Raw genomic sequence first — 24,836 nt, 5'->3', positions numbered from 1 at the left:
ATGAGATGGTCTTTAAGGTCCCCTTCCCACCCAAACCAACTTGGCATTCTATGATCCCAGTAAGAAATAAAGCTGAGCACTTATGCATTCTTTGCAGGAAAATAAATGTAAGCTACTGAAGTGTAAATCAAAATATTCAGTAGAATGAATATACAAAACTGGATGGAAACATTGAGGAAAACATCCCTGTAGAGTATTCTGTGGAAAATGAACAAATCCATCCCATTTTCCCTTCTGCAGGTGAGCCATTATGAAAAGCAGCTGGATGAGACAAAAGCCTGCTGGGAAAAGGAGCAAGAGGATATGAGGCAGAAGTATGCTGAGGAGATGAACGTCATGGAAAAGCAGATCACTGGCCTTAAAAATCAGATAGCTGAGCTGCAGGGAGAGGCAGCAGCGTTCAGGGAGCAGCAGGAGAAGCTCGACTGTAAATACAACGAGGAGAAAAACAAATTACAGATGCATTTCGATGAGGAGAAAGCCAATCTGCAGGAACTGTTGAGGCAGGAGCATGAAGATGATGTCAGGGCCAGACTGGAGCAGGTGAATGAGAAGTTCAGGCAAGAACGGGAGGAGCTGATCCAAAACAGTGTCTGGGTGGAAGAAAAGATGCGAGTTCTGGTGCAGGGTCTGCAGGAGGAGAAGGGGGAGCTGGAACGTGGCTTCCAGGAGCAGCTGAAGAGGCTGGCAGAGGTGCACGCCCTGGAGAAGGAGGAGCTCCGGGAAGAGCTGCTGAGGAAGCACGAGCAGGAGCTGGAGGAGGAAAGGTGAGTGTCACCCCTGCTGGGGACAGTGTGCTGAGCAGGGTGAACCTAGCGCAGAAACACTTCCCTGGTGGGGAATTCCAAGTGTCCTGACTGTCCAGTGCTGTTCCTGCTCTGTTCCACAGCACTGGGCTGCTCTCCAGGCTTTCTTCTCTTCTGACCTTTCTCAAGCAGATTTAGATTCGTTTTTAGCTCGCCCAGAGGCAGCAATAGGGTTAAAGCATAACCAGGAGTGATTGACTTGAGCTCTGTTCGGGATCCCTGTGCTCCACAAATCCCTTTAAAACTCGTGGGTTTTCAGAGCTCTTTGCTGAAGGAGGAAAGGGGTGTGGCAGGGAAGTGCTTTTAGCCAGCGTGGAGTGTCAAAATAAACTGAAGCCACCCTGGGGTGATGGGGGTAAGAGCATCTGCCCCCCCAAAATCTGAGCACAGGAACTGAAGGGCACGTATTGCATACAAAACCTTTTCTGACGACATTTCATGAGTTGTTGCACTTTTCCAAGGCAGTTTTTCTTTTTGAGGTTTCACTAAATTGCCTCAAATTTAACTTACAGCTCCCAGAAACACCCATCCAATAGTGGGTGTGGAAAAAACAAAAAAAAAATTTCCAACCTGTTATATTCAGCCTAAAAAGCCACTTTAATCTCTGAGGTAGTTTAGTAATATCTTATGTTAACCATGTCTAGGAAAAAAATGGCAAGTGACTATAACAGAAGAGCATCTCATGCACAAACTCAGTTTTCTGTGGACACACAAACACTTGTGAATAAATATGAAGAAACTCTCCAGAGTCTGGAAGGACGTTACCAGCGAGAGCTGCAGGAACTTGCTGAGCAGCGAAGAGAGGAGAAATCCCAGTGGGAGTTTGAAAGGGATGAAATTGCTCAGGAGGTCGCTGAAGCCCACGAGCAGCTGAAGGAAAGCCTGGCAAGTGAGAAGGCTGTTTGTTCTGCCCTGAGCCAGGAGAAGGATCTCCTGGAGAAGAATTTCAAGGAAGAAGTGAACAAGCTGGTGTGTGAGAGGGAGCAGCTGGAGAAGGAGCTGCGAGAGCTGAGGAATGCTGCCCAGGAGCAAGAGGAAAAGATGAAGGAGAAAATAAGCCAACTCCAAAATGACCATGAAAAAGAGCTAAAGGACAAAGATGAACATATATCCACAGTGGAGCAAAATGGGAAACTGGTTAGGGAAAAGCTGGAGAGACTGGACAGTGAGTATAAGCGAGAGAAAGAAGAGCTCAATTCCAAACTTCTTGCTTTGGAGAGTTTAAACAGAGACATTTGTGAAAGAGCAGAGACAGAAAAGGCTGAGATGGGTTTGGAAGTCTCAGACCTCCGAGGGAAAATACAGAAATTGCAGTGGGAAACACGGAGTTTTTCTGCCCTGCAGAGCCATTACAGGGTCCTGGAGAGTGAGTATGCAAAAGCCAAGAGCCAAATCGCTGCTTTTCCTGGTGCTGCTCCTCTGGGAGATGATGGGGATGTTCTCCAAAGCCTGCAGAAGGTGCACGAGCAGGCAGTGAAGGAGAATGTCAGGATGGCTGCCCAGATCCTGAGGCTGCAGCACCGGCTGGAAGCAGCAGAGCAGGAGCTGCAACCTCCCAGTCCCAGCTGCTCCCAGTCTGGCTCAGAACCAGAGGAAATAGATCCCAGCTTTGAAGGGTTGCCCAGTGATTGTCAAGATGTAGCCGTGGGAGCAGGTTTCAGTGTCCTTCCACCTCTGGAGGCTGATACTACAGACCTGGAAGAAATGTCAGAGACAGATTGGGATTTGGAGGAGGGATGTGTGAAAGCCAGAGCTGGTGGCCACCCTGAGGCACAGGGGTGTTGGATCCAGGGAAGTCAAGCAGCTCTGGATGCTGATGGCAACCAGGATTGTGACAAGAACCTTCCTTGGGTGCCTCTGCTGCCAAAAAAGAGAGATCTGGAGAAAGTTCCCAGACCAAAAGCGCTACACAATGATGTCAAACAGCAGAAGGTTCATCTGCTAAATCACAGAATAGCTCCCAGAAATAAAGGGTTTGTTTCTGATGCTTTGAAGATGCAGGTGGAGCTGGACAGGGCTGAAGAACTGAGCGAAGACTCTCTCATGCTGGATCACACTCCTGGGGCAGCAAACGGTGACCTGAAGAGCGTAATAGCTCAACTTTGGAAAAGGATGGAAGAGCTGGAAGACAGATCCATGGCACAGGCTGAACTTCTGTCACTACAAGAAGAAATTCAGATAGAAAATGAGGATCTGAAAGCTGAAGTGAGGCAGTTAATTGAAAAAAATAGAGTGCTGGAGGACAACCTGCGTAGGCTGAGAGGGCTTTGTTGTGAACAAGAAGAAAGTGAGGTGAAAAGGGTAAAGTTTGAAGATGAAAACACCAAATTCCTTGTGCAAGTTAAAGAATTGGAAGATGTCCAAGAACAAGATGCTCAAGGAAATGCAGATGTGCTCAGTGACACGAGAGGTGGGAAGCTGGAAGAACATCCCACGGCATTCACAGGCCAGCAGGACAAGAATCCCCAAAGCGACAGCGCCGCGACACAAGTGGGAAAAGCAGGAATGAGGGAGCCCAAGCCCCAGGTGAAGGAGGAGGCTCTGGGTCACCCAGAGGAGAGGAAGGCAGTGACCCAGGGCTTGCAGAGCACGTGCACTGAGCTGCAGCAGAAGGTTGACCTGCTGAGGTAACGTAACGCGACGTTAGCCACTAACCCAGCGCTGCCTTGGCTGCTCCTTTAACCACCCTACTTTAACTCTGATTTAACTCTGAGTAGCAAGCAGTGCCCTGGACTCCTAACTCCTCTAATCGTGGATAAAGACCACTGGAATAAGTAACTGTGTGTGACTTACTCCTCTCTGTGCCCGCCACCTAAGCAGGAGCACCTGCCAGCTGTCCTGTCTGTGGATGTCACCGTCACCGTGTGTAGCTCCAGCACAAACCCATTGTATTTCCATGTCCAAAATCCATGGTAACACTTCCAGAGTGCTTTGTAGCTTTTACTAATATTCACTTCACTCGGTTGGTTCCCTTCTAGAGCTGAATGTTGCTCACAAGGCTAAAATTGCTCCTGTTTTTCCTCAGTATTTCGGTGAATGCTGTAGAATTATGGTGATTTGAAATGCTAAAAGTGCTTCTATTTTTCTTAGTGTTTAAGTCAATATTGGAGAATTATAGGGACTTTTTTTCCCACTTAGGAACGCCTCAGGAGTGGGGTATGGTAAATATAGTTATAAAACATATATTCATTATATTATACTCATCACAGGTTTTACCTACTTTTTTTAACTGCTGTATTCCAGCAAGGATTGCTTTTTTTTTATATGGATAAAGTGGCTACAAGTGGTTCAATTATTGTTCAGCACCAGCTTCCTGCAGGAAATTGTTCTTTCAGGTGTCCCACCATGACTAAGTTATTTCTGTGCAGTCTCCTGAGGACAGAAAAGACACTTTCCAACCGTGCTGTTCCCAGAATTCTGAATTCCAGTTGGGGAAACAGCTCACTCTCCTGGCAACCTGCATATTGTGGTGTTCAGTTGTTATTTGTAGCTTAAGAACTGAAAAATATGTAGAATATTAGTGTGACACTTTAGGTTTTAATTCACTTGAGCTGCTCAAAAACATGCCTCAAAAGCCCGGGTTTTTTTTTGAAAGTTTGTTGGAAAATTTTGGGTTTTTTTGAACGAACTGGGGAGCGCTCCTGCTGAATTCACGTGAAATATAAATACACCATTTGTACATAAAACAAGGCAATTGTAGCTTTGTTTTTGAAGCATTACAGGTAGCTCTGACTTGTGGGACTTTTCCCTCTCCAGGTGTCCTACAGGAACTGTTCTCACTTGTCTCCTGTCTCTGCTGCAGGTGTGAGGCCGAGAAGCTCCGCGAGGAAAACGCCGTCCTGAAAAACGAAGTGACTTTATTAAATGAGGAAGGGAGTGCTTCCAGCCTGAAACTCAGGGAGCTGAATGGATCCAGGGAAGAAATGAGGTGAGAATTCCATGGGGAATGCACCCTGTGATGCCTTCAGGCTGTTGTGTGGCTCAGCCACAATGGGTTCATCCCTCCTCTCCAAGCTCCTTTGTGCATCAGGTGCTGTACAGATCCAAAATGGGGTTGTTTCATGGTGCTCTTGGAAATCCAGCAGGTTGACAGGTTATTCCTCATCCTTTCCCCTGCCCCAGCTTGTCCTGCCCATCCCCAGAGCCAGGCAGGGGTTTAGCTGTAGGCATTGAGGTGACCCAGTAACACACACACACACTTGGGAGCTGACCTGATGCAATTATTTGTGCTTCAGCAAAGGCAGGGAGAGGCTCATCTGACAGATTATTCCAGTGGTTGGGTCTCTGGCAAGTGCAGAACCACCCATGATCCTGGGATTATTCTTCCCCTCTAGGAAAGACCTACTTGGGGCACCTTGAGAGGTTGAGCACTTGCCAAGTTGATGCAGAACAGGGATGCTGAGCAATAAATTAAAAAATATCCACAATTACCATTTCTGGTGGTGCTTAAAAAAAAAAAAAAAAAGCTCATTTTTGGAATCATTAAGGATGGAAAAGACCTCCAAGATCAAGTCCAACCATTAACCCAGCACTGCCAAGGCCACCACTGAGCCATGTCCCCAGGTGCCACATCCACACGGATTTTAAACCCCTCCAGGGATGGGGACTCCACCACTGCCCTGGGCAGTGAAGAAACATTTCCTAATACCCAATCTAAACCTCCCCTGGCACAACTTGAGGTGATGTCCTCCTGTGCAATCTTGCAGTTGTGTATATTGATAGTTGATTTTAGTGCTAATGAGCTTTCATTTTTCCATAGGCAGAAGATAGAGGCTGTGAGAAAGGAGAAGGTGGCTGTGCAGAAGATGGTGGACAACCTGAAAAAGCAGGTGTGTGGCCTGAGCCCAGAACCTTCTCTGTAGAAACCATCCCTGCATCAAAGCTGTTCCTTGGATAGTCACAAAGACAGCAGCAAACGAGCATTTTATAAATTTAAATGTTTTGATGACTGTTTTATTGCCTCTTTGGGATTGATTTGAGGCTTGCTTGACCTGCTTATAAGACAAAAGCTGTAATTGTCCACCTTACAGGCTTGAGAGCACTTTCCACAGTCAACTTGGAAAGTTTGTTTTGTAGAAATACAAAGTTTAAACCTTTTGTTTTGTAGTTTTTGTGCAATTCTCTGCAGTAGCCCATGGGAAATAGAGATAGTGATTCAACCTCTACTTATTTCCCAGCTGGCTTGGTCTAGGAATTCTGCCAGTTGTACCCATGTGGCTGCTACTTTTATTTTAGGGGTGGCTTGTTATAATGGGTGAAATAAAGGGATTAATTCCCTTTTACATCCATGCCATCTTGGTATTACTTAGGAAAATACTTGCTCAGAATAATCTGTTAGGATAACCCTCAAAATCCTCACCAGCATGGCAAAGTGTGCTGTGTTGGGTGACTGATATGACTGGTCTCTAATTAAGGCCAATTATGACAAATTATTTGTTTGGAGTCACTTGTCAGAGTGAGACTTGTCAGACATTAATAGAAAGGAAATATCCAAAATCTCCTTCCTGGTGTAAAATCACTGCTGTCCCCACTCAGGTGGCTGATCTGAAGACCAGGAACCAACAGCTGGACTCTGAAAATACAGAACTCAGCCAGAGGAACTCCAAAAACCAAGCAGATGTGCAGGATCTCAATCAACAGCTGGCAAGGGTGCTCAAGCAAAAGGAGAGGGAAGAGGGGAAGTGTACCCTGGAAGAATGGGAAAAGGAGAGGCTGCTGCTGAAAGAGGAACTGGAAAACTCCAAAATCGAGGTACAGGATTTGGTAGGACAGTTGGACTTCAGGGGCTTTGGAATTGGCATCCCTGTCCTGTGATGGGATTTCAAAGCTGAGCTTTGCTAAGTGCTGGCTTAAACACAGCAGCAGCCAAAAGCCAGGAGGGAAAAATATGCAGGTTTGTCTTGAAAACACAGCTTTGTGATGCCAAATATTTCCCTGCACTTTCCAGCATGGCTGTTGTTCATCCAGTGTCATCTCAGCTCGATCCAGGGGCTGCAGCATCCTCTGCTTAAACTTTGCTCTGTGACTCTCCTAAATTGAAATCTGAGCCTTTTATTTTTTGCAGTCATCAAATATGGTGTCGTCTTTGGAGATGGATTTGTCAAAAATGAAGGTTCAAGCTCATCTACTGGAGCAGGAGAACCACATCCTCAAGCAGGAGCTGGAGAAGACAAAACAGGTATGGCATCCTATTGTGGCTATCCCTGGATCCCTGGAAGTGTCCAAGGGCAGGTTGGACAGGGCTTGGGGCAACCTGGGAGAGTGGAAAGTGTCCCTGCTTATTCCAGAAAGATTGGAACTTGATGACCTTTAAAGGTCCCTTCCAACCCAAACCCTTCTGGGATTCTATTTGAGTATAATAATTTTTCACTATCTCTTAATGGATGAAAATTAAGAGGTGGAAATAGTTGATTTCTTTAAAGAAAGGTCATAAAAGTAAGGGAATGTATCTCCTCTTCAAACAGTTTCCAGGTGCAACACACAATTGTTCAAATAAGGTTGGGTTCACTTAGACTTTGCCAAAAGATTTTTGGGAGTAGCGGATCTAGAAAGAGAAGCTCTGGTCAAGATAAAGATTTAAAGCTCTAATCAATGAATAGACAGGGCAAATGGGATCCACAGGAGAACACTTCTCTATTTAACTGCAGATAACCCATTTTAGCTCCATTTAAGGAATGAGCTCTTCCAGCATGTCCTGTCAGGGAGAATTCCTGTTGCTAAACCCATCTGGAGATATGGGAGTCTCACAACGTCTGAGGATAATTTCCTGGAGAGCTCAGTTATCTCCTGTACAAGCACAGTTCAATTGGCTGTAAATATATGCTAATAAAAACAGATAAGGAAGGCTTCAAATGAGTCAGTTCCGTGATTAGGGCTCCATAAAGTCATTTTCTGCACAGTGTAAAACACTCAGTTGAGGCACCCAGTGCTCAGGGTAGATAATGGTGTTAAAAAGCAAAAGCAGCTGAGGCCTATTCAGAAAGGAGTGGATTGTGGCTGGAGTGTAATTACAGGAGATGGAATGAGGAAAGGCAGTGATAAAGCACTGGGGCAGTTGGGAAAAGGATTGGAAGTCAGCAGTGCAGTGGTTTTCCCTTGGTGTGTTTTAACACACGGTGATTTCTATGGGATATTATGGAAAAATCCTGCCCTGTGAGGGTGGGGAGGCCCTGGCACAGACTCCTGGATCCCTGGAAGTGTCCAAGGACACCTTGGAGCAACCTGGGATAGTGGAAGGTGTCCCTGCTTATTCCAGAGGGACTGGAATTTGATGACCTTCCAACCCAAACCCCTGATTTTCATACCAAATTCTGTGACAGCATAAAAATGCAACTGTGAGGGTTTTTTTTTCCACAGCTGCCCAGATGTCCTGACCTCGCTGACCTTCAAAATGAAGTTTCAAGTTTAATCACTAAAAATGAAAAGCTGCAGGAAGAGAAAGAAGCCCTGAGTGAAGAACTGAAGAGATGCATTGATAAGGTAAGAAAGGACTGCAAATCCACATCACTGTGTGCTGTAAAGAGCTGTTAAAATTCCTGTATCTGCATCACCACAACCTGTAAAACTTCTCTGGATGGTTTTTCCCTCACCCTCAAGCCAAATAAAGGCTTAATTGCCACCGCTTGGATTTTTTTTTTTTTTCCTTGCTTGTCTTAGAGAGGAAAGCTTAAATTCTGGAGCACAGCTTTACTGTAATTTGATTATGTAGAAAATTCCAAACATTGCAAAGAAGAGAGGCCTGGATATAAATACTGCAGCAGAACAAGGAAGACAGTGTTCTTGGACTTTTATTGCATCTCTAACCTACTGTAACTCTGAACTGGAGCAGAGCAGTCTGCACACTGTAAATAATAATCCCATTGTGTGGAAATTTAGGGAACTGAGGGGCTTTTTGCTTTCCTGCATTTTCCTTCCTTCCTTTCTTAGCTTTAACTCCCTCTAGGGTAACCCATGAAGTCAAACTGAATCAAAACCAAATTCCTGAGTGAGGATTCCTGATGTAATCTCATTGCAGGTAGCTCAAGTCAGCTGCCTGGAGAGTGCAATTGGCAGCTTGAAGCAGGAGCAGAAATCCTGGGAGCAGCAGAGTCAGGCACTGAAAGCACAGCTCAGCCTCTCCCAGGACAAGGTATGAAACACTGATTTATGCTCTAACCCTGGATAAAAGCATTTTGATCATCTCCTGTAGTGCTTTTTGTCATGAAAGCCCCCTCCTGATGCCATGCAGCTGAGAATGGCTGCCTTCCTGTCAGGGACTTGTGGATAGCAATAAACTCAATTTAACATTTTCAAAGGAGGAAATCAACATTTTAACCTCACTCCTTCCATCAGAGATCCTAAATACCTGGGATACCTGATCCACACAGGGAACCTTGATCCAGCAAAAGCCAAGCTGTGCTCCTGTTCCTTCCAGGTTCAGAGCCTCAATGAAACTCTGCAGAGCACCAATCTCCAAATGTCCAGGCTGAAATCCGACCTGCAGGTGACACAGCAGGAGAAGGAAAGTCTGAAACAAGAAGTGATGGCATTGCACAAACAGCTGCAGAGCACCAGTGAAAAGGTAAAGGGCTTCAGGCATCCCAGGAGGCAGCTGTAATTATTGTATGTTGGATATAATGTGCAGGTTTTAAGCTGATTTTTAAAAGCTGTATTTTAAGTGTTGAACGTGGACAGGCAATGATCGGTCCCTCTCCTGAGTCTCCATTCTTCCCTCAGAGAAACCTTTTACCAATAAAACCCCCAAATCTGTGGACAATGCATTAATTTACACCTATCAACTATAAAAATTAAACCAGTCATTGGTAGAGGATCTAATTTTCAGTGCATTAATTTACACCTATCAACTATAAAAATTAAACCAGTCATTGGTAGAGGATCTAATTTTCAGTGCAGCTTGGGTTTGAAAGGTACAGAATTATACCAACCTCTCAGCTAATGAGGATTTGTAACTGAAGGAGGTTGTAGACAGCAGTCTTGGGATTGCTGTTATGAATTCAGTTACTAATTTGGCTTGTTTGCCATGTAATTAAAGAATATTTAATGTCCACGTGGAAAAGAGGCTGTTTCAGAATTGTACAACAGGAGCTAAATTACAGCTATTAGTGCATAATATATAATACTGAGTTCTGTTTGGCTCCAAAGAGAGCATGAATTGGTTTTTTTTGTGTTGCTGAACTCTGTGCACCCCTTGTGCACACAGCTATTATCCATGATTTTAGTAGAGGGAAGCACTTGGGATTTGCACATCGGATTTCTTAAGGGGAAACAGTGAGTGGGCTGGGAGGGAGATGGGAATGCTGCAACTTTGGAGCCTGCACTTACTGAAAATCCACCTAAAACCCACCTGAACAGAGCAAATGTCTGCTTCTTTGTTGAAGGCCTAACCCTGCAATTCTGTCTGTCTTAAGAACCGGGTTCTGGAAGTGGCTGTGCCTCCCTCAGGGCTGCAGGACCAGCGGGGGCCGATCCACTGGGATGAGCTGGAGCAGGAGCAGAGGCTGCTCAGGCAGGAGAACGAGAGGCTGCAGAGGGAAGTGCAGAGCACTAAAACAGACCTGGCTCACTCCAGGGAAAAGGTAAGCTGGGCAAGCTGGCAGATCACAGGAGGGCTGGGTTGGGAGCTCTGCAGGTCACTCAGACCACAATGCATAGATCACAATCCAAGCAGGTTTTGAATATTTCCAGAGAATGACACTCCACAACACTCTCAGGATATTTCTTTTCTTTAAAAGACAATCCTGGTAGTCCTTGTCCAAGATTTCAGGCCAACTTCAATTTAACAAAAAGATTGGTAATATTCCTGACGTTCTTCTTGTGCAATTTCTTGGCTTGCAGTATAAGTGGATTATGGGGAGGACGAAGGGAAAGAAGGCCAAGATATCAAAGCAAATATGTCCAAATACCCCAGAGTTGCCCAGAGAAGCGGTGGCTGCCCTTTGATTCCTGGAAATGCCCAAGGCCAGCTTGGACAGGACTTGGAGCAGCCTGGGATAGTGGGAGGTGTTCCTGCCCATGGCAGGGGTGGGATGGGTTGGGATTTAAGGTCCTTTCCAACCTAAACCATCCTGGGATTCTGTGATTCCAAAATCAACTGGTCTTTTAGATGAAGTGGAACTATCTGGAACAGCTTTTCCCATTTGTTCATCTCTGATCTCCTCAGGTCCGACAGCTGGAATCCACAATCCTTTCCCTAAAGCACCAAAAGCACCAAAGCCAGGCAGGGATTGTCAAAGCCATAGAGCAGGAGAAGCTGAGCTTGAAGAGAGAGTGTGAACAGCTTCAGAAGGAGTTGTCATCTGCAAACAGGAAGGTGAGTTTTGGGTGGTAAACACACAAATCAGTGCAGTAGTTCCCATCTCTCAGAAGCTCAAGGGATAAGCTGTGTTTCAAGTGTTGAACATGGACAGGCAATGATCAGTCCCTGCCTTGAGTCTCCGTTCTTCCCTAAAAGAAATCTTTCGCCAATAAAACCCCCAAGTCTGTGGACAATGCATTAATTTACACCTATCAGCTGTAAAAATTAAACCAGTCATTGAGCTAATTTTCAATGCAACTTGGGTTTGAAAGGTACAGAATTACACCAGCCTCTCAGCTAAGATAACTTTCTTCTTCTGCTCTAAATTTTGTGCTCTTTGCCTCTCACAAATCAGTGTCTGGAGGAGCTGACAGGGCTCTGTGCTTCTGCTGTGAGACAGCTCTTGTAGCAAAGCACTTTTCCAAATACTCCTGGTTTTTAGACTTGAGTTGTCTTGGTATTCAGTGGTTCGTGAGGGGGAAAGACAGGTGAAATGAGAAATTGCTGCTTTTCTAAGGAAACTTTTTGTCTCTCATAGATCAGTCAGATGAATTCTCTTGAACGTGAACTGGAAACCAGCTCAGAAAACGAAGGGCTGAGAAAAAAGCAAGTCAAGCTGGATGATCAGTTAATGGAGGTACTTTTCAATCAGTGTTGACTGTGGGCCTTTATCACTATTTCATTGAATTTATTTTATTTTAAACAACTTATGGATGTGTAGCAACAGAGAAAACTAATTGAAACTAGAAGAATTAACCTCTCCTGATGTTTAACCTCATCTTTCATGAGCAAGTTGTGTGACAAACATCTGCTCTCTGAAGCACATTTTGCTTAGTCATAACTCACATATGGCTTCAGATGAAAATCAAATAGCAAAGAAATTTGTTTCTGTACTTGAGGCAAGGCTGACACTTCCCTCTTCCTTCCTAAAACATGTCACCTCAAATTTCCTATCTAATGTTTGTGTGATGCTGCTCTTAATGTAGAAACCTGTTCTTATTTCCTCTGTGAATAATTTGCTGAATTTGAGCTTAGTATTATCCAAATCATGAAAAAAAATCAATTTACACAGCTTACTGTTAATTTAAAGGCCCAAGTGAAAACTTTAGTGGAGATTCTTCCAAAAGCTGCTGTAGAAGTTCTGCTGGAGATGGATCATGCTGGATATCAAAATTTAGGAGTCCTTGGTTATAGGAATGGGCAACTGAATTGTGTTTAGTGTGTCCCGTAAGGTCAGCCCAGACCTCCAAACTCTCTCTCAGCAGTCTTGCCTAAATTTGATGTCCTGGATTTGAGTTGAAAACATAATAATAATTTTAAAAATCCTACAATTTTGACTTGTTCCATAAGTCAGAGCATCTTTTAGATGAGGCTTCTATAACACTTTATAAATGGCTTCATGTTTTTCATCAAATGGGAGCCATTAGGCTGAAAATCCTATGTAATTAGTAATAAAACTGTAAAAACCTAATTAGAAAAGATGAGATTTGGACAAGTTAATGAAAAGACTGTTTCTATTCCCTGTGAATTTATTTATATAGTCTTAATTAAGCTTTGGGAAAATGCCAAACACTTAAACCCATAAACACCCAGCCTGGGATTGCCTTTTCTCCCGAAATGTGTATTTCGAACGTGTAGGATTTTGTTCCTCCTGGAAACCTTTTCCCAGCAGGTGTGTACAACATCCACTCAGTGATTTGTGACTTCTAACTCTCTCTTTTGTGCCTGTTCTCCTTTTGTCCATGGCTAACCTGGCTAGAACTCAGTGGTTGGAACTAGCAGAGAAGGGGGCAGTTCTCTCTCTGAAATAGTGTGCGAAGGTAGAGCAATCATTTTTCATCTACGCCCATAGCATGGAGAAAACACTCCTTTTTTTTTTTTTTTTTTTTTTTAATGGATTTCTTTTCTTTTTATTCCATGCATCTCTTAAGTAAAGAAGCCACTATTCATTTCAATGTCAATTCTGGACAGCTGCAGCAGGTTCTGTGTGGTTAATGTGTGGTGCAGTGTGGCTCTGTACCCCGAGGAGCTGCGTGTTCCTAAGGGGTTGCCATGAAAAAGGACACAAGTCACCCCATTGCTTCCAAAAGAATTAAAATTGGAAGTGGGAGAATGAAAAGTGGCTTCCTGCTACCCCATTGCCTGTGAGGCTTGAAGGTGTTTGCATATTTACCTCTGGTGCCTGCATGCTTTTCCACCAGACTGCCCAATGTTTCCTTAAATTAATTAATTTCTGATCCCACTTGGCATCATCCTCATAGTTTAGCAAGCTCATGGTTGTTCCATTTTCTTCCACAGATGAATACAGCAGGGCTATATTGTTTTCCTTGTTGTTTCATTAGTAATTATTTTTAAGATGCTGTTAACACTAATTGTCTGTTTCCTCATTAGTTACTCGTGTGCTTTACAACTTGACAGGAACCCTGAAAGAAATTCCACCAAAAGTTTATTATTTTCATTGTTTATATTGTCAGGAAAAGAACAGCTCCTTTACAGACAAAGAGAACCCCTAAATAGCTTTAAAAAGTACAAATAGTTTTATTTTGAAATATTTATAAATCTGTTTTCTGTTTGCCTGGACCAGCAGAGATAGGGATGGTAACAGGACCAGAAGAGTGTGAAAAATATTTACAGTTAGAGATGAAGTCAGTAACTGAAATATTATCCAAATTGATAATTTTGCCAGTTGTGAAAGGGAATTAAAATCAGTTGTGAAAGGAAAATGAAAATCACCAAGATAATCTTATACACCTTTTCCTAAGGGAACAGAGTAATGGTTTTAAGGCAACAGGACCTTTATGGAAAGAAATTATTAATGCTACACACATGCCAGCTGCAAATGAATTTGTCTGAACCTTAAGGGTTTTTACTGTCCAGCTCTGGTCCTTTTTAGTATAATTAACTCTTCCAACTGTGGGTTACTTACCTGGGTTTTGCTTTAGTCTGGAAAAATTCTAAATTATTTCACATGACTCTCTTAGCTCTTAATATCTCCACAGTTAGGAGTGAACATTAGGAAATATCTATAGGGTGTTATACACTGAATTCTGAACATAATATCAGAGATAAATGTTCCTTTTCCATCCTAAAGACTAGAAATAACCAGCACAACTAATAATCAGCACAACTTCAGCCCTCCCCTTGAAATGGGAAATTATTGCTACTTAAAGCTCACCAACTAAATTTTGATAGGAATTCATCAAAAACTCAGTGACTTTTATAATTCAGGCCTGAAATGATGAATCAAAGCCCAGCTTCCTTTGTGTGAAATTCCATCTTTTTGTCTGTCGCCGAGTCCAGGCTCCTTTCTCTTGCACACGAAAAATCTGAGAGCAAGCTGCTCCTGGAGCAGCCCCTGGCAGAGGGAGCAGGTGCTGATGGTTGGGATATTTTGGGTTTTCCAGCTGCTCCAGTCCGGGGGGATGCGTAGCCAGAGCTCCCAGCAGCAAGGCTGTGCCACGGTGCCCAGGGAACAATTCCTGCAGCTCCAGCAGCAGCTGCTCCAGGCAGAGAGGAGGAGTCAGCACCTCCAGGAAGAGCTCGAGAGCAGACCCTCGGGGACAAACATGCAGCAGGTAAGGTCCCCCCCACCTTGGAAGTGAAGATTAAAGTATTTGGTTTAGTTGTCTTGAGGTTTTTTTTTGGTTTTTTTGTTTGTTTTTATTATTCTGGTGAGATCCATTCTCTGTTTATGCCAGTTCAAAAATTAAATTTCATGGCAGCAAGGATATGTGCAAAAAATGCTGTTTAGTATGGTTAGCCTGAGCCAGAGCTTTGTTCTGAAGTCCTCTGAATTTTTTTGAGAGCAAACCACTCCCATCCACATTTAACTGGCTGTTCTCCTTCTGCTCCATGTGCAGTGAGTGTTTTTAGAGGCTTTTTTTTTTTAATCTCCTGACCGTGTCTGGAACTATTATTTTTAAAATACACCACACCAGATATTGCACAGGCATCCATCACATAAAATCCTAATTTGAGCTGTTGCTGTCACATGGAGTTGTGTCAGTTGTAGCAGAGCAGAACACAAATTAATCCTTTTTTCTAAGTTTTTTCCTAATCCTTTTTCTCCCTGATTTGGCCATGAGACAAGACACTGTTACTGTTGTACAGAAACTTCAACACTGGCATTTCTGAGGGAAAACCAATTCCAAGGAAGATTAATTCATCCACTGCCCACATTGGCCAGAGTCACTTTTAGTGTTGATTTTTTTACCTTTTAAAACTGAACTATAGGCAACAGAAAGGTTTGCATCTGCCATATAAAAATTGCCAAATGATCCTTTTCTTCAAAAAGTAATTGGATCTCTAAATCTCTAAAGCTTTGGCTCAGGCCAAATAAGGTCTTAAAATAATATTACAATTCTACCTTATGAGAAAAGATAAAACTCTAAGTAATCTAAATGTATATTTAGTATTTTATCTATTTTAGATTAAATATTTATTTAGATTTCTACTTAGATTAGATGAATAAATTAGATAAAATACTATTAGCTATTTATTCATCTGGTAGCAGGAAAAAAACACTCCTCTTATATTTTAAATTTAGATTGCAGTTATACTTTAAAATTATACCTTCAAAGTCTTGGGTCTTATTATTTTAAGCTCACAAAAGTCTGAATGTGGTAATAGGTATTCCAGAAAAAAAGGTATTATGGAGAGACTGTAGGCAGTAACTAGTTTGTAAAGTATCCAAAACTTGGAGTTAATTTTTTTTTTTTTAAAGAAAGGCATAAAATGAAAATGTTTCCTTAAAAAATAAAAGCAAATAATTTCAGGTTAAGTAGAAAAAAAATTGATTGTAAGGTTCCTTTTCAGAAGTGCATCACCACAGGCTGATGCACTTGGTCCTGTACCATGGGGAGCAAAATGTGCAGTTTAATTTAAAAATCAATCAAAGCCATATTGCAGCAGTGGCAAAAGGAATGTGCTGGGATTGCATTAGGAGTGATGAGCTGGTAATTTAGATTTTGGAACAATCTGCAAACGAGTCACATCCTGGAACTTGCAGTTCTAGAGATGAATTGCTCCTGCATTTCCTGGAAAAGCTTTGTGACTTTAAAAATACTTAGAGAAGCTGTGCTAATATTTGCTGTCAATGCACTAATGCACTTAATCCTTTTGATTTTTCTTCCATTTTTCCTTAAAATGAGTGGATATTCTGGTTTATAACACCCCTTTTTTTGCTGCATAACTTTCTAAATCATGATTAAAAACCTGCAGTTACAAACAAAGCCAGATTTGTTTGTCTCCACTTTGTAAGCACCTCCTGCTTGAGCCTCTGTTGATTTTTTTCTTTGCCATCCTGATTTTTAGGGTTTAACATTTAGTTGAGCTCATGTCCCTTTTAATGTCCCCTTCAGCACCCTGAAAGCTTCCATCCTAATCCCTCTCCATCATCCTTTCACCAGTGAGTACAAGGTCAGGTTATCTCCATGTTTTCTGTGTAAAATGAATCATTTAGTTCTGCTGCTGCTTTGCTTTTTGCAGCTTTCTTAGATCCTGTGTAACGAGGCACCCAAAGTTATCCTCGTTATTTTTTTTTTTTTCTCTTAATGGAATTATTTTGTGTTTATCCTGCTTTGCAGTTCTCATTGCTTTTTGATCCTGGTTGTCTGTGGTTTTTTCATTCATTTTACAGTCAGTCCTCAGTTATTTTCACCCAGAGGCTGCTGTTACATGTTTAAATTTCACTAAATTAAATTAAATTATAACTCCTGAGCTGTTTGTACTGTGTTAACCTGTCTGGACTCTCCTGAATTTCCAATGACTGTTTCTGCTGTGTCCAGTGCTGTGATCACCTCATATCCCTTTCTCAATTACTAATTTTGGGAGCCTGTTAATTACCCAATATTCCCCCAAGTTTGCCTAGCACTGATTAATAGTTGAGTTGCTCAGTTCCCCCTTTGTACAGCTCTTTATTTCAAATTTCATATCACCTCTGACCAGCTGCTTGTTCACTCTGAGGAAAAAACAACAAGGCTTGAGATAGAAATGCAAAGTTTTCAAAGGAGGGCCAGTTTGGCTACATTTTCCCCAAATGCTTGTCAATCTATGAGATTTTATATACATATATATATTAAATATATATTTATATATAACATTTGGGTAAATTTTTCCCAAATGCTTGGCAATTTATGAGATTTTATATATATATATATATAAAATATATATTTATATATAACATTTGGATACATTTTTCCCAAATGCTTGGCAATCTGTGAGATTTTATATATATATAAAATATATATTTATATATAATGTTTGGATACATTTTTCCCAAATGCTTGGCAATCTGTGAGATTTTATATAGATATTTTTAAATATATATATTATATTTATATATAATGTTTGGCTACATTTTTTCCAAATGCTTGGCAATCTATGAGATTTTATATATATATATATAAAATATATATTTATATATAACATTTCGATAAATTTTTCCCAAATGCTTGGCAATCTGAGATTATATATATATATATAAAATATATTTATATATAACATTTGGATACATTGTTTCCAAATGCTTGGCAATCTGTGAGGTTCTATATAGATATTTTTAAAGATATATATTATATTTATATTTTTTTTTCCCAAATGCTTGGCAATCTGTGAGGTTTTATATATATTATATGAGATTTTCATGCTATAAATGAGATTTTTAGAGAGAGAGAGAGGAGGATTTCCTCTAAAAAAAACTTTGCTAACTTGATCACTTCCACTGATCTTCTAAAAACCATGGATGAGAGTCCTTAGATGTAGAAAATACCCCCTCAATCTCCCAGCTGTGTAGTGCTAACATGAATATTTACAGCTATAAAATAGAAGATACTCTGCACGTTTTTTCTCTGTGTGTGTGTGTGGTGTTTTTTTTTTTGTCCTGTGTTGCTTGCTTTGCTTGTATTGGTGATTTTTTATTTTTTTTGCTTGAAGTGTTCATGTTTTGAAGAAGAACCTGGATATCAGGGTGAAGTATTCCCACTTGCCTTCTTTCTCTAGGCTTTGCTACCGGAGCAGCGAGCAGTGCATGCAGATTCCTACCGGAGGATCGGGCACCTCTGACACCTCTGGCTGCTTTTGATCCCATTCCTTTCCCATGATAAACACACTAAAACACAGAACTGGCATAAGCTGAGAAACTTTTGAGGATCAAAAATTTTTTTTTTCCCCTTTTATTTTCCTTTTTTTTGTTCCAAAAAAAAAAACAGCAAAAAAAAAAAGTCTCCGCAGTGTTATTTTCTTATTTATTTGTCTAGAAGCTATTTTGTGAAAGCTCAGAAGCTTCCAGAAGCTTTTTTTAAAATTTGTTACAAACGGGTTTAATTTATGTTATTTAAAATGTGCAGTTGTTCAGTATGGGAAAGAGCCTATTTTTCTCAAATGGTACTAATTTTATATGAGATTTGAAGAAAACCTGGGGTATTTATACTGCATTTTTTGTATAAGATGTATAAACTTTTTAACAGGGAAAGATGACTTTTTTTTGGATGTAGATGAAAAATAAAATCTTTTTTTAAGCATAATGTCTCTTGTCTTCATAGAAATCAATAATTTCCACTTCAGGAATGAACAAGTTTTAGACTAAATATTTATATTTGATAATGAACATTGTTAGAGCAGGACTTCTGGGAAATATTTGTGGTGGGGATGTACTGGAGTACAGAAACTCAGCTTTTCTTTAGCAGATGTACCTGAAAATTTAGGAAAATGAGGGATCTTCTACTGCGGTGGCCATAAAATAAAAAGGGATAATTATTGGGGAAAATTCTGGAGTTTTTATTTTGTCTCAAACTAGGATTTTAATAAAATTGCATTAATTTGTTAGGATTTAATTTATTTATTTAATCCTAATACTTTAATAGTTCAGCAAAACACCTCTTTAAGGTCTATGATTTTTCTAGCTGGAGCCATGAACCATTTCAGCTGTTTGCTTGTAAAGATCTTTTTTCTTCTATTTTTAATGGCCTTAAAGCTGCTGCCTGAGCTGACTTCTCTCATTTAACATGAAAGAATGTGAAGTGAGAATATTTAAGGCAAAAAAACCCAGGGATCACAGGTATTGAGACCTCTCTTAATTCTTCTTTTCCACATAATTACTCACTCAGGGCTCCTACAACCAATGGGAAGTGGAATGGTGAATTCCAGGGTTTTGAATTCCAATGAAATTCCATTAATTCAGAAAAATATCCACTCCATCCATGCTGTAAAACTGTTTTCTATGTGACTCTAATGTAAGCTTTTTAATTGAAATGAATTATCACATAACCTCATACACAGATTTTAATTTCTGATGCTACAGCAAATAAAATGTTGAGTGAGCTTAAATCAGCCCCCCAAGGGAATAATTTTTGTAGGGTTTTAGGTGAGGAACTCCCTACCTGAAGCAGATTTTCATTTATCCTCCTCCACAGGTGGGATGGGTTTGGGTTTGAAGGTGTTTTATTTTGGGTTGGTGCTTTCTCAAACTTTATCTCCTCAAATGGCTGCCTGGAATTTGAGTAACAAACCAGCATTAAAAGAAAATCTCCATTTTCCTGCAGTCAGTGTTTAAAATCTAAATGAGTTCTTTTGTAATTCCTGATGTTTCTTATTTATTTGGGGAAAATTTCCCTCAGGAGTTGGTGTAAAGGTCTCATGACACAGAATTATGATGCTTTTAGTTACACTGTCACCTTGCTGAAGAAAAACCAGGTTAGGGTTATGAAAACTAATTTAAAAAGATGTAAAAAATGAAGTTTGTAATCCTATTTTTTTTGGATATTGCTTCATTTCAAGGGGTCTCTGGCATGGGAGAGTTACATTGTCAAACGTGACCTTGTGACTTCACCTTGTTTTTATTCTAAAACCATTAAATTGGCCTTTTGTTTCCCACATTCATCAGAAATTTGGCAGCACCGAAGAACAAGAAAAGGAAATTATCCAGCTCTGACTTCCAGACAATACAGAACATAGAATTTTATGTAATTTTTCCTTGATTTGAAAATTTCAAGTGTAACTTGCTTGGAAAACCAGTGCAATGCTGAAAGTGTCCTTTAAGTGCTGCCATAATACTTTGCTTCTATGAAGGGTTTATTAATTTAGTTGTCTCTAACCCAGACTGAAGTGTGGAGGGCCACCAGTTTTCTGGAGCATAAACTGGAAAAACAAAATCGACTGGTGAATGGGGAACTGATTTTTAAGTGATTTTTTCACATAAATGTTGCTTTCCAGGGGGGTCATGAGCAGCTTCTAAAAATGATGGAAGAGCGGATGATGGATGTGGAGCAGAAATTAAGGCTTGTGAAGAGGCTTCTCCAAGATAAAGTAAATCAGCTGAAAGAACAAGTAAGTGTTCTTGGACTTCCTCAAGCCTTCCCCATTCCTCCTGTAAACCCCTAAGTGGGCAAAAGCTGCCAAGCTGTTGTTCAGAATAAAGTTAAAAGTGGTTTTATTTAATGCTTCAGAGCTCAGCTACAGCATAGTTGCCCAAAACTTCATAAAACTCCAAATTGGGGACTGAATCCACTACTCATTGATTTCCTAAATCAAGAAATCAAAAATCAAATTTCAGCTGAGGATGCTAACTGGAAAAGGATGCTTAGAAAAGGAGGAAAAAAACCAATTTCCTGAGGAGAAAATATTGATTCTTTTGAGGCCTCCTGTCCCAAATTCATCCTGTGTTTGATGGAGTTTTGGGGTTTTTGGAAGTATTTCCGTGGGATCACTGGGCTTGTGGTTTCTCTCGTGCACCAAATTTATCCTTAGAGGATAAATGCTGTAAAGGAGAATTCACCTGAAAAAACAGATTTGAAACCCTCTGTTATCTACCCCATCTCCTTAAAAAAACCTTTCCAAGTCTCAAAACTTTCACAGCATCTCTAAAGACCCTGGGTTTTTAATGAGGGGAGTGGGGTTTTACTTTGATATTTGAGCTATAATTAACACTTTCACCTTCCTTTGGCGTTTTTATTTGCCATTTGCTGAGTGCCTGTGTCCCATTCCCAACGCAGCTTTCCAAGAACACCAAGGCAGATGCCATGGTCAAGGATCTCTACGTGGAGAACGCGCAGCTGCTGAAGGCTCTGGAGGTGACGGAGCAGAGGCAGAAAACTGCAGAGAGGAAAAATTATTTACTGGAAGAGAAAATTGCCAACCTCAACAGAATAGTGAGGAACTTGGCCTCCCCCTCCTTCAGCCCAGCAGCAGAGATCAGGTCATAGCAAAGCTGTTGTGTGTCACAGCCCCGTGCACTTTACTGAAATGGGAATATTTCAGCTTCTCACTGCGTTGCCTTTTCTTACTGAATGAGTTTTAGTTACAAATGCCTCCCCAGAGAGCACAGAGCTGATTCCCAAAATGGACACTACCAAAGGAGAGTTTTGTTGGTTCCTAAACTGGGTTTCTGCTAAGTTTTGCCTAAAAATAATCATCACTATGTAAAAAAAAAACAAAACCAAAGTTACATTTTTCTAGGTTAACTAGGTTTGGCTTTCATTTAAAATCCAAATTCTGAGTTTCCTGTAATGGATCATCTAGATTGAAGCAAGGGCCTAGAGTAAAATCAGATTGTTGAACTGAAAACTTAACAATGTTTTCAGCTTTCTAAAATACTTCATGCTCCAAACCTAGAAATGCTGATGGGTCAGTCTTCAACACTGTCAGCAAAAATGTTACTGAAGGCAAGACTTTGCTGGTTGTGGGCTGTGTCCTGTAAACTGATTCTGGTTTCTCTAAAGCAATTATTCATTAGGCTTCTGGCTTGTTCTTCATGGCTGTTTCTCTGCAGAGCTCAGAAAGAAAAAAGAGGTTTATTTAAAATATAGAACTAGACTACTGCCTCCAACTAAGTGTGACAGTATTTCATCTGAAGACATTTCCCAACTAGCAAATAAAGACTATTATTTCCCTTTTTTTTTTAAGCTGTGCTGCCAGACAACTCTGAATTGTAGAGGTCTTACTGGTTTTGCATATGGAAATAAGTTAAACCAAGGAAGAGTCACTCAGCAGAAGCCAAGATGGGAGTTTTGTTTATGTGATTTGTAAATTCAGTAAAGCAGTGCAGTTATTAAACAGCTGGCAGAAGAATGAAGAGAGGGCACTTGGATGATTTTGTCAGTGGGATTCTGTTGTTGGAACCCTCATGGACATGGAGCTTTGCCAGGAATGCAGTACTTGTTCTGACCTGAGGAATCATTTGGAAAAGTCTTTTGTGTTAATCCTAGTGCAGAACCTAAGCCTGTCATTAGTTGTGAAGAAACACATTCAGTGTCATTATGAAGAACTCAGGGAGTAACAGCCTAAATCAGCTTCCTTCAGCTATAAATGTGGGTATTAAAGTCAGCAGAGGGAGATAAACACACCTTAGGGAAAGCAGGATAAACCAAACTGGATTTGGGTGAGTATTTCCTTGGTGCTCCAAGTTGCAGAGGGGCATCAAGGTTTGGGATGAGGCTGGTACCTCCTTTTGGATCAGGGGAGAAATGCAGATTTTTGGGAACACCTTCAGGACAGAGGGAAGCAGCTGGGTAAGAGCCTGCCTGCTCAAGGGTGTGTGTGTTAACCTGCCCTGCCTCCCCCAGAGCAGGCAGGCCCAAATTAAACACTCTAAGTCAAACTGGGGCCACTCTGGAATACTTGAAACTGGACCTCTTAAAATGCAGGTGATTGGGAGGGGGAGGAAGAGGTGTTTTGTCTCAGAGACCCCTGGCAAGCTGATCATTCTGTCAGGAGCCAAAAGTCCTCCAGAAACTGGGCTAACACTGCCTGCAAGCTGTGGAAGAGCCTCTGGAAAATGTTTTACTGTGTGCTGGGAGGATGTTCCCTGTTTCTCTGGGGGTACTTACCAATTTTGGGAGGGTTTGTGGACTGAGCTAGGCACAGGAAGTGACCTTTTCCTCCTCCTTTTCCTCCTCTATTGCTTTGTGCAGGCCACAAAGTGGAAATGGAAATAGAATCATGGAAGAACATCATGTTGGAGTCTTGATAAATTATTTCACTGCTGTGCTCTTCTAAATGCATAGAGTGGAGATTTCTCCAAGTCATCCCAAATTCAAGGATTTACAGATTTTTTTGCAGAGGCTGCAAAAATATTTTCACAAACTGGAAATGTCTTAAATTGATAGAAATCTGAGGGTTTAAAAAGCTGAAGTGGTGATTTCTTGGTACTTTTATCACCAAGTGGTCTGAGTTACATGATAATAAATCTCTGTGTGGGTACCAGGGCTGTGTGTTGCCAAAGTGGGAACTGAGCACACCCTAAACCCATGCTCTGGAAATTAGCAAAGTTCCAAAATATTTCCAGGAAACAAAAGAAATGAGGTTCAGAACTGTATTTGGAAAAAAAAATATTATTATCTAGTACATTTTAAGACTATTTCATACCTTGACCTTGATTTATTTGTGTCTGTGACCGAAATCTAAAAGGAAGGAATGAATATTTCACTTAAATTATTGTGCAGTTACTTTCATGTTGCTCAATTTAAAGGCTGGACTACTTAACTAATTCTTTTAATCTCCTGGTAGTTAACAGGCTTTCATAAACCAAACACAGACATTGCTAGAGCACAGCAGTAAAAAGGGAGGAGCAGAAATAGGGAAAAGGGACTTTTGGCTTTTCCCTTTCTCCTTTATCCTACCTTGCTGTACTTCTCTTTCACTAAACTTCAAAAAGAAGAGAGAGGAGGAGGAAAACGTTCTGTTGGTAAATACTTTTGAGGCAAAACTCCAATTTCACTGGAAGATTTGTGTGGATTCATTCTCAGAAGTGCCTTTTGCCTCCCTGTGCTGGACTGGCTCGGTTGCCACAGGACAATTCAGGACAATTCCCTTCCCAAAAGGAGGGATCAGAGAAAGGCAGCGCTGCTTCCAGACGGGTGGCACGTTGCTCCTGAATTGTGTCAGCTCAGAAAGAGAAGCAGCTGTTTTACAAAGTCCAGGCTACTGAAAATAAGCATAAGAAACACATAATTTATTAAGCATTAGGGGTGTTTTGTGCATGAATGTGTCTCCTATGCAGAATAGGCAGAAAAACCAAAGTATTTAATGTTACTGTTGCAGTCAAAAATCACTGAACTTTTTGGCCTTGTTCCTATAGCAGGTCCTGCCACGTCAGATATGAACTACTTCATCACCAGAAGGTGTTTTAAATGTTTGCAGCTCTTACTTCATGAATCACTGTGAAAATAAAGGCACATAGACATTTCAGGTCGGGGGTTTTGGAAGGGGACAGACCCCCGGGTTAAACAGAGGTGTACAAAATTCATGCAGTTGAAGTGCTGCTTGTCAATTTAGAATGATTTAAAAGTCTACATTGTGGCACATGCTCCAAGTAAATACAAGGAAAAAAATGAGTTGTTTGAATTCTGGTTGGGGAAAGGAACAGGATTTTAACATATTTGATTTTTAGCCAGGTTATGTGTTAGGTACAGCAGGGGGGAACAGTCTGGATTGATCAAGAGTAAAATCCTTTTGTTTACTTCCAGCAAATGCCATCCCTGTCACTCAGGTTTTCCATCATTTACCTGTCCAATCTCCTGTTCGGTGTCGTTTCATGACAAACAACTTCTGTATAAAGGAAAACAAATGTGTATATATTTTTTTTTTCTATTGAGTTTGTTTTGTTCTGGTGTAATATATTGTCTTTAGAACATCATGTAAAGCTGAGAGAGGAAGCAACTGACACATTATTTATAATGAGCATAAAAAAATACATTAATGTACGATGCATACTTGTGTCTTTTCGTTTTCTATCCAACATG

The 24,836-nt window shown here is 41.0% G+C and overlaps 1 protein-coding gene and 1 long non-coding RNA gene across 2 annotated transcripts in view; one reads left to right on the top strand and one right to left on the bottom strand.

The window, feature by feature from the left end:
- NIN (ninein) overlaps positions 1–24,802 on the top strand; it is a 57,044-nt gene extending 32,242 nt beyond the window's left edge. Inside the window, exons 16-30 of the mRNA XM_053945896.1 lie at positions 241–767; positions 1,451–3,433; positions 4,609–4,734; positions 5,566–5,635; positions 6,342–6,557; positions 6,871–6,984; positions 8,163–8,285; positions 8,821–8,934; positions 9,220–9,366; positions 10,214–10,381; positions 10,966–11,115; positions 11,639–11,737; positions 14,505–14,675; positions 20,311–20,424; positions 21,090–24,802. Coding sequence (XP_053801871.1) covers positions 241–767; positions 1,451–3,433; positions 4,609–4,734; positions 5,566–5,635; positions 6,342–6,557; positions 6,871–6,984; positions 8,163–8,285; positions 8,821–8,934; positions 9,220–9,366; positions 10,214–10,381; positions 10,966–11,115; positions 11,639–11,737; positions 14,505–14,675; positions 20,311–20,424; positions 21,090–21,299 — 4,332 coding nt within the window. The 3' untranslated portion in view covers positions 21,300–24,802. The remainder of the gene's footprint in view (positions 1–240; positions 768–1,450; positions 3,434–4,608; positions 4,735–5,565; positions 5,636–6,341; positions 6,558–6,870; positions 6,985–8,162; positions 8,286–8,820; positions 8,935–9,219; positions 9,367–10,213; positions 10,382–10,965; positions 11,116–11,638; positions 11,738–14,504; positions 14,676–20,310; positions 20,425–21,089) is intronic.
- LOC128789731 (uncharacterized) lies at positions 13,282–21,168 on the bottom strand. Its single transcript, XR_008431501.1, has 3 exons — positions 21,031–21,168; positions 19,479–19,587; positions 13,282–13,523 (listed from the first exon to the last, which is right to left on the bottom strand). It is a non-coding gene; the product is annotated as an uncharacterized LOC128789731 (long non-coding RNA).
- Positions 24,803–24,836: the final 34 nt, after the last annotated feature.

This window comes from Vidua chalybeata, chromosome 6 (assembly GCF_026979565.1).
Source record: "Vidua chalybeata isolate OUT-0048 chromosome 6, bVidCha1 merged haplotype, whole genome shotgun sequence".
In the NCBI taxonomy this organism is placed as follows: Eukaryota; Metazoa; Chordata; class Aves; order Passeriformes; family Viduidae; genus Vidua; species Vidua chalybeata.
Note: the sequence above shows the minus strand (reverse complement) of the source record. Positions and strands in the feature narration are given on the sequence as shown.